The 10,102-nt window shown below is 34.8% G+C and overlaps 1 protein-coding gene across 1 annotated transcript in view; it reads left to right on the top strand.

Annotated features, from left to right (window-relative positions):
* Window positions 1-4,062: 4,062 nt before the first annotated feature.
* Window positions 4,063-10,102, top strand: part of LOC107666944 (uncharacterized) — an 8,339-nt gene continuing 2,299 nt past the window's right edge. Inside the window, exons 1-4 of the mRNA XM_016458482.1 lie at window positions 4,063-4,066; window positions 7,107-7,478; window positions 7,576-7,626; window positions 9,192-9,575. Of these exons, the coding sequence (XP_016313968.1) occupies window positions 4,063-4,066; window positions 7,107-7,478; window positions 7,576-7,626; window positions 9,192-9,575 (811 nt within the window). The remainder of the gene's footprint in view (window positions 4,067-7,106; window positions 7,479-7,575; window positions 7,627-9,191; window positions 9,576-10,102) is intronic.

Genomic DNA, 10,102 nt, shown 5'->3' with positions numbered 1-10,102 from the left:
CAATAAAAAAAAAGAGACACACACACACACACACACACACACACACACACACACACACACACACAGGAATATAATGAGATGGTAATGATGAACTGGTAAAATGGGTGGAGTAACAGGTTGGATGATCCATGATAGACAGTAGAACAGTAACACCAGACTTCACCTGCTGGTTAGAGCAAGAACAGCAAAACCTGAAAACCAACTAGAGAGAGATGATAGTCGGTATGACAGCTATGACCACATTTTTAAGGAAATTACACTGTTTGTGCACTAATACCAAACACCATTTTCACCTATCTCCTATTTCATGGATTCAAATGGATAAAAGCATTATTTATTTTCACCTCATGTTATCAACAAGTTTTTGACACTTTAAGCATATGTTTTTATTCAGAGCGACTTTAGTGCTTCAGCCCTTTTAGGAAATGTATTTGGAATAAACAAGTGCATGATTTTAAATTATATTCTGTCTAGATAGATTTCTGAGGAATTTAAATGGAAGGCTTAACATGTATGAAACCTGTTGTGGTTAATTGGAAATTAAATGTTAAATTCAATTATACACTACTGTGCAGAAGTCTTAGGCCTCTAGTATTTTCACAAAAAAAAAAAGAAGGTTTTAAGCCAGGTATTTCTATCTTTTGCTTTAGTGTGTCAGTAGGAAATACCAGTTTACATTTCCAAACATACCTTTTGCCATTAATTGTAATAATCCAGTGAGATTTTTGTATGCACAAGGAGCTCCACACAGAGATCTGATCTCATCAACATCCAGTCCTTCTGACATGAAGAATCAGAAAAAAATGAGACAGACTAAATCCAGAAGAGCTGTGGCAACGTCTCCAAGTGCTTCAAGAAACATTAAAACATTAACAAATATATTGGAAATAAAAACAAATTTGCTCTTGTTGAATGAAAATGAAAAGTTGAATGGAGTGGCTGGTGTCGGCTGTATTTGAATGGAGAAAGTGCTCAGATGTCTGAGTGCTGTGTGAGTTATGTGGGATGTGGTGGTGAAACTGGACTGTATCTCAAGGGCTCTCATCTGACACTTGAGGATGGAGTGGTGACCCGTGAAGTCATGGGATTTTATTCACATTGGTCATTGTTGTTTTTCAACCAGTGTGTCACTTACAGATCCAGGTCTATTCAAGTCAAAGCCTGTCCAGGAGATGATTATGTCTATGACTTTGTCAAACCCAACATATCAGTATCCTAGCCTATGAACTGTGCAGGTATAATTGTAACTCTTTTCTCTGTTACTTTTGTTATGATTTTATGTCAGTATAAAGAGTAAATGCTCTATCTATTGGGTAATTTAACATGCATCATTGTTTAACGGAAATAAGCATGTTTTAACTACAATCAGTGGTGTGATCTGCTTTTCAAATTCCTTACAAAAAGCAGTCACATAATTTAAAGCAATTTAGAGCAGGAGTCCATGTACCCTTTTTGCTTCCTTAAATGTTCAGAGCTGCTAAACTTGTTTTTGCTGCCCTCTTCTGGAGACTTTGTGCACTTTGTGTGTGTTTCATGTTTGGCAGTGTGCAATGTTTGCTTTCACTTTCACTTTTAACGGAATGGGTGGAGTGAGTCAATTAATGGTGGAAATGGAAATGGAGGCAAGGTCTCTTACACCTTCGAGGTGAAAAGAGGACACCTCACCAGTGTCTGTTGGCTCGGGAGAAGGTTTTCAAGTGAGACTAAAGAATATGGCTTACCATGTGGAGTGGAAAAATGGCCGCTTGTTGAACTCTTGCTTTCCATGCTCGCTGTCCGGTGCGACGCGACTTCTGGCAATTATACAGCGACACACTTCTAAGACTGTCAGTTTTTTGGTGAGCTCAATATATAAGAATGGTTTGGAAATAAAAAGACACTGCATTTTTTGACACACACACACAATGCTCATAACACACATACACATACATGTACGTCATATACTGCTGTCTATATTATGGGTGAGGCCATAAAAGGGCCAGAGGGCACAGGTCGTCCTGACCAGTGGTGCAAAAAGTAAAGTGTCCTGTGACATTGTCTGATCCCTGTGTAGTTCTCTGATAGTATTTCATAGTACTTTTTTCTGATAGTATTACTTGTTTTTGTCCTGATCCTGAAATTTTTTTTTTCACAATTATTTACATTTTAGAGAGAGAGAGAGAGAGAGAGAGAGAGAGAGAGAGAGAGAGAGAGAGAGAGAGAGAGAGAGAGAGAGAGAGAGAGAGAGAGAGAGAGAGAGAGAGAGAGAGAGAGAGAGAGAGAGAGAGAGAGAGAGAGAGAGAGAGAGAGAGAGAGAGAGAGAGAGAGAGAGAGAGAGAGAGAGAAACAAAGTTTTTTAAACAAAGTCTCAGCTTTCAAATTGTTACGAAATTCAAACAATAAATACCATTTGACTCTCTTTAATGTTGCATGATATCCTCTTTTCTAGTTACAGCACAAAATAAACATGAATGAAGGAATGTTGAAAGTACAACTTACCAAAATATATCATGTCTCATGTAATCATTAAATCAGTGTTTTAACCGCAGAAAGACATCACTAAAATGGCTTGTAATCAATGTCATGTAACGTTACATTTACCTCAGAAAAACCATTCAATGAGCTCGATAGTTAGCTGGATAAATAAACAAGAAGAAGAAGAAGAAGCATAATAATGCATTGAATAAGCTAAATAAAATTGGCTATTTAACAAACTATTACAGAATACAAAATAAACAGACAGGAGAAAAATTACTGCATGTAAAAAAGACACTTTAAAATTAAATCCTATATATGCCCTTTAAATAATACATACATGCACTGCATATAGTTGTCAGGTATGCTGATATGGTATATACAAGTTAAACAAATCTTGCCCTGGAGGGCCAATGCGCTGCAGAGTTTAGCTCCAACCCTGATCAAACTCACCTACCTGTGATTTTCTTATGATCCTGATGATCCTGAAGCATGCTCAGGTGTGTTTGATTAGGGTTAGAGCTAAACTCTGCAGGAAAGTGGATCTCGCTGGCCAGATTTCAGGATCCCTGTCATACTGTATTATTCACCAACATAATGCTATAATTATGTCAAAATCACTAAAAAGGGTTGATAAAAACAGTCTTTAACTAAAACACCTACCTTGGTTGGAAGGCAAAGAACAAGCAGTCGCTGTCAAAAAACCTGTTCAGAATGTTTTTGTTGCAACATGCTCGCACACGACACTGTTCTGATCTGCTGCGTCATCAGCGCGCGATCGTCGTAACCACATGGCGGCACCGATGATTTTCTCTAGACACATTATATAATATCTATATTATGGTTTATATGAATAGCCTACAGTATTTTAATAGATATGGAAGTAACTGAACTGGTTGCAGTTCTCAAAATTTCATTATTGTAATAATGTTTACTTGTTCACCCGCAAGCATAAAATCATTACATTTTAATTCTGATTTACATTATGTATAATGCAATAAATGAATCTTACATAAGAGGCAGGGCTATAAAAAACACCATCAGAAACATGTTTGTTCAAATATGAAATAAAAGGAAAATGCAAAAGAACAAATGAGGTAACAGAGCTGGCTTCATAATCTGTTTCCCTTTTGTTTTGGAGTAATATATTGAGATAGATGTGATATTGATATTTAAATACCATCTGTGCAATTGTTTTAATTTTCTATAGTGATGATACTGATACTTATTTGCGTCAATTGTGTGTAGCAATGTATCTTCATTTCTAAAGGATCTGAAGAATGTTGAAGTGCTGGTTGAAATTCTCTTCATATAAGGTCAGATAGGGTAAGGTTCTGTTATTTTGTAGATCCCCAAAAATATTTGTGTATTGTTATCATATTGATTGTTCACACAGGTGAGGCTGCATAAAGCTTTGATCCACCCTGAATGATGGCTTGTTCTCCCAGTCAGTATACAAGAATAGTTTGGAAATAAAAAGACGCTGCATTTTGACACACAAACACACACACACACACACACACACACACACACACACACACACACAAAAATGCTCATAACACACACACACATATACATGCACGTCATTATGTTGCTGCTGTCTATATTATGGGTGAGGCCATAAAAGGACCAGAGGGCACAGATCCACCCAAGATTCTTTTTTTCCAGCTATAGTAATTGCAAAATAATATAAAGTGAAAAGTAATAATTAAAACTGAATATATAAATGAAATTGAACAAATGAGTTAGAAACTAACATAAAATAAATAATAAAACAACTCAGTATCACAATGGAAAAGGTGATTTGTCAGGGGTAAAGTCTGTCTTTAAATTATGTAATATATTCCAGGCCTGAGATTCTGCAGAGGCAAATTATTACAGGGAGATTAAAAACACTATGACAGTGACACTGGACAACTAGCCTACGTAATGTAGTTTAAAAAGACAGGTATGTGCAATTTACATCATTATGGATTCATAACACTGATTTTGCACAAATTGTCCAAACTAAGCCTAATGATCTCAAAAACAATGAAAACAGCCATCCGAACAGACTCTTGATTTGCCAGTTCTGGCTCACTGAATAATGAATTCATGCATCACAGGAAAGCCGGTGATGCTGGCTTCTCTGACCACTGATTCATAACACAATCACAGTTAGACTGATTCGTTTGAGGTTCCTCTGTGCCCTTTTTTATATATCCCATCTTTCTCTTTAAGAGCCCTCCACTCTTATTCTCTCTTCTTCCTCTCCTCTTCATATATCCTCTCCTACTTTTCTCCCATCATCTCTTTCTATCTCCATCACTCTTCCTCTTATCACCTCCTCTTCCTCCTATTTCTTCTACTCTTCCTCTGCCCATTCCATGCTGCACTTCTTCCTATTCTTCTGTTAACTTATTTATGTATAGAAAAATCAGTGAAAGCATTAACTTAACGTTAATTAACGTTAACACTTGAACCTTGAATCAGAGAAGTTTGTGTGTAGTATTTTAAGACAAAGTTGTATGTAATTTGTATCAAATCATGAATCATTTATAGTATGTTTAAGAAAATTATGAACTGTTTTGAGAACATTGATTAATTGGGGTGAATGTGTAAAAGCAACAGTAATAGTCTGATTGACTGTAATGATTTTGGGAATGAGTATCATCATAATACAGGTTAATCTGATTGTCTTCTATCTACGTCCATCTATTCAAGGCTAAAAAAATTTTTTCTCAATGGCAGGTGTACAAAGAATTACTGGCGTCATGTGACATGAAAAAAAAAGGAGGGGGAAAAAGAAACAAATAAAAACCTCCAAATTATTGTTGGAGGTGGTGTATTGTTTTGTTGCCAACTTAACCCAACCCAGGTTTTAGAAAAGGTCCACCCACATTTATTAATACAGTCATAGACAAGACTGTGACACCTGAAGTTCTTTCTTCATTGCATTCAGTAACGGGATTAAGCATCACTGTGTTTTGGAGTTTACTGTGTATCAACATTTTGTCTCAGGTAAAGTTACTTTGCCTCATTTTATCCCACTGAGCTCTTATCACTCTTTCAGTCATCTGCTTTTGATAAATCTAAATTATTTTGTAACATATTGTTTTGTTACATATGTCATAACATTTTATATAAACATCTGTAAACTGTAAACAACTGCTGTTTTTCCAACTGTTGACAACAAATTAAACTAAATTTACTACAATAACTATAGAAACTAATTTTTCACGTGTATATGTGTGCGTGCAGGAGTAGGAGGTGCTGGTATTCACAATGAGGTTCATATTCTCATTGTGTGTTTCAATGCTGCTACTGTATGGTGAGTGTTTTATACATATTTGAAAATACACCTGTGGCCAAAAAACACTGGAATGATGCTGTATTCAAATAAGTGAACTGACTGTATCATCTTTTAAAATTAATCTATTATTCTTATATTCTTTTGTTTTAAAGGTGAAATAATTGATGGACAATCAACAGGTAATTCTTTCCATTCATATGCTAATAACAATGTTTAAAATAAAACTTTCACTTCACCATACTGCTTCGCATTTCGATCTCTAGCCTTCAATTAGACAAACTCAATTGTTGAGGGAAAAAAAAGATCTCTCTTTATGATAAACAGGTTATTTCAATAGTATTGAGAAACTTCAATAGTTCTAATATCAGTATTTGCTACATTAGCTGAATAGCACACAGTACTTCATTATGCATTGAAACTGCTGGCTAAAGTAAGAGTCTGTTTGGATCACGTAGATTGAGAAAAAACTATAAATGCAATCAAAAGTACCCTACTACTTAGTTTATTGAAAAGTGTTAACCCTGTTCTCTTTGGTCTCTCTTATTTCATGGCATGAAAGTCTCTAGCATTCCCAGTCCATCCTGATAGCAATTAGACATTGTTCTTTAACAAACCGCACTAAGTCACTCAAAATAAATGGATTGTGAAAAGTTTGTGGTGTGTCAGAAATCACCCTAAAAGTATGTACTTTTTGTGATTAAAAAAGTACATATTTTGGAGCATGTCGCAATAGTGTATACAACTAATGGAATGTACTAGTACGTCATGCAATTTCATCTTAAAATCCACATAGTGTACACTCTTAAAAATAAAGGTGCTTCACGATGCCATAGAAAAACCTTTTTGTCTAAATGGTTCCATAAAGAACCTTTAACATCTGAAGAACCTTTCTGTTTCACAAAAGGTTATTTGTGGTGAAAGAAGGTTCTACAGATTATAAAAAGGTAAGAAAGAGATGGTTCTTTAAAGAACCTTTGGCTGAATGGTTCTTTGTGGAACCAAAAATGGTTCTTCTATGGCATCGCTGTGAAGAACCTTTTGAAGCACCTTTATTTTTAAGAGTGTAGGTGTGTGCATCCCGCCACCGTATCACTCATTCTGTCACATCCTGAGCTACACATTCCACATTTCATTTATATTTTCCACTATCCTTCTTTCATTATTCGTCGTTTTATTTAATTTACACTACCCTACAATAGTAGGGCATGTTAGACTGTTTATATCCTCATTGTCACTGCTAAAGGAAAATAGATGTTCAGTCTTTAGATGTCAATAACTTAAAAAAGGTAGCTTAAGGAAAGCATTTTTCTAATCTCATGTAATAGTATAAAAAAATGTCAATTTTAATGTTCCATAACAGATGATCCTTGCTACAACTACAATGTGCTGGATGATCCTCGAAGAGCCACCAACAATAAATATTCCTCTCAAATAATGTGTGACTGTGAGGTCAACTGGAACGGTTGGTACCGTCTCTTCATTCAGGGTCAGAGCGTTCAGATGCCAGACACATGTGTTGATCAGGACAGCTGTGGCACTCATGCACCACTGTGGCTGAATGGAGGACATCCAACAATTGGAGATGGAGTGGTCACTCGAGGTGTCTGCGGTCACTATGACAATGACTGCTGCTCTTTTCTGTCCAATCCCATTAAAGTCAAAGCATGTCTGGGAGATTATTATGTCTATGAGTTTGTGAAACCAGCTTTCTGCTTTTTAGCATATTGTGCAGGTAAATATCTTTATATTTTCCCTTTGTTTATGTAAGTCATAATTTTATCTTTGTTGATTTGATTTGAATCTCTTTCTCCCTCTCTCTCTCTTTATAGAAGTAATGAACATCAACACCACTTATACTGTCACAACTACAATTACGACTGGTAATGTAATGTTTTGCAGTCTGGAGGACTATTGTTTTGCACGAGCAAATCAGATTCATGTTTGTGATTTTATGTAAATAATAACAGTTATTAAAAATTCCATGATTTACAGTCACAAAAATTAAAAGGAAATGAATTGGAGTAAAAGTGTTCATAGCTTTTTAAAAATGGAATAAAGTTCAAACGTAAAGAGAAGTATTAAAGTATTAAAAATGTTTAATGCTTTAAAAAAAAGAAAAAAAAAGAAAAACATTACAAAGTTTAAAAATATTTTTAAAAGCTATGTAAAATCTATACATTGTTGCACGTAAAATTATTGTTACTTTTGCATTATTACTGCCCATAGAGGTAGACTATATATTACTGTTGGTTTTACTTTATTAATAGGTTGTGCAGAATAAATGAGACAGTATGGATATTCATTTATTTATTTATTTATTATGTAATTTATATATAATTCCTATCATTTCTCACACTTCATTTGACAATTTTCAAAAGAGTTGTTTTGCAGCATTGAATCACAGTGGACTTCATTTGTTTTGTTTTTTTGCCACTGATCAACAGAATAAGGGTCAAATCTTAAAGCGAAAACGTATCTCTACAACATGTTTTTTTTTTTTAATTACAAACATAAAATCAAAACTAAACTTTCATCAGTATTCATGTTTAATATGACACTTCATTCTTCACTGACTGGTGAAGCTGATTAGTTTATATTCAGTCACATAAATATTAAGTATTAGAGAACATCTGTGCGTAGTCAGGGAGTTTAATCTGATTGTAACTGTTGAGTCAGTATTTTGGCACTGTTTACATAATGAAGAAAAAAGAACCTTGCAGCTTTGCTAAAACTAATTTAAAAGCACACAAGGCATGACAAGGCATTGAAAAAACCAACACTACACAGAAATGGCTGGTGAGAAAAAACAACAATATTAATATTCTGGAGTGACCAACTCAGAGGTTAGATCTCAAAGTCAACCTACAGTAGAATTCATGCATGGTCTTAAAAAGTCAGTCAACTCCCGATCTCCATACAACCTACCCATACAAAGCTGTAATGTTGTTAATGGTTCACCTACTTAATACCGACTCAAATGGGGTAAATATAGATGAAATCAATTATTTTGTGTTTGATATTTGCAATACATATTGACCAATACAATTTGACAGTTTTTCTTTGTCTGTTGATCAGTGTCAAGAAAAAATATCCTTTAGTTCAGTGTTGGAAAACAATGAAAACTTTATGACTAATATATGCACTCTGTGAATGGTTAAAAAAGGCAAATAGGCTTACAGACCAGCTTACTCAAATCAGTTATAACAAATAAGGAGCATTGCAAGCATTCTTGCCAAAGTTAAACTAATAGTAATCATCTTTCAATTATAAACTCCAGGTTTGCTGCTTATGCCCCTTTGACACAAATAAAAAGAGATGATCAGACTCAAAAATTGATTTAAGCTTTGAAAATAATTATTTTATACTACGACTATCCAACAGTAAAAAAGTATATAACATGTGAAAATAAACTTTTGCAAAAACATTATTTTTTTTTTCTTCACAGCAGTTCCTCCTGTTGACCCCTGCTATGACTACAATGTACTAGATAATCCATGGAGAGCCACCAACAATCAATATACCTCTGAAATAATGTGTGACTGTGAGGTTAGCTGGGATGGCTGGTACCGTCTCTTCATTCAGGGTATTAGCGTTCAGATGCCAGACACATGTGTTGATGAGTATAGCTGCAGCACTCATGCTCCACTGTGGCTGAACGGAGGACATCCAACAGTTGAGGATGGAGTGGTCACTCGAGATGTCTGCGGTCACTGGGACAATAACTGCTGCTATTTCCAATCCAATCCCATTAAAGTCAAAGCCTGTCCAGGCAATTATTTTGTTTATGAGTTTGTGAAACCAGCTTTTTGCTCTTTGGCATACTGCGCAGGTAAATACATTTACATTTTACCTTTGTTTACCTGAATCATAATTAGATCTTTGTTAATGTAAAAATTGATTAATATTTTTTTTCAGATGTAGCGAACATAAACACTATCTATACTACTGTCACACCAAAGAAAACCTCAACAACAGCCACTACAAACTTGGACTTTACTGGTAATGTATTGTGTTAAGTTGGAATTTGTAGGATTTATTACTATGGAGAGATAAATTGATGGATTTGCAATTACTGCTTCCCATTGAACTAGTTTGACATGGAAATCAGAAAAAAACAGTATCACCAAGCTGTCAACAAATTATGTTGGAATATTTTCTATTTTCTATGCATTATGGAAAAGTAACAAAAGGATACATTTTACAGGTTGAATATGTTTGCTTAAAAATACTATCAAATATGTAAAAAAATGTAAAAGAAAGAAAAACATGCATTGTTTCATCCAAACAGTGTACATTGTGACTGCCACTTAGATAAGGACACTGCAGTTTGTTTTAGGAGAAAGAATAAATATTATT

This window comes from Sinocyclocheilus anshuiensis, unplaced genomic scaffold (genome assembly GCF_001515605.1).
Source record: "Sinocyclocheilus anshuiensis isolate Anshui unplaced genomic scaffold, SAMN03320099.WGS_v1.1 scaffold1500, whole genome shotgun sequence".
NCBI lineage: Eukaryota > Metazoa > Chordata > Actinopteri > Cypriniformes > Cyprinidae > Sinocyclocheilus > Sinocyclocheilus anshuiensis.
The sequence above is the reverse complement of the archived record's forward strand: the minus strand, read 5'-3'. Positions and strand labels throughout refer to the sequence as shown.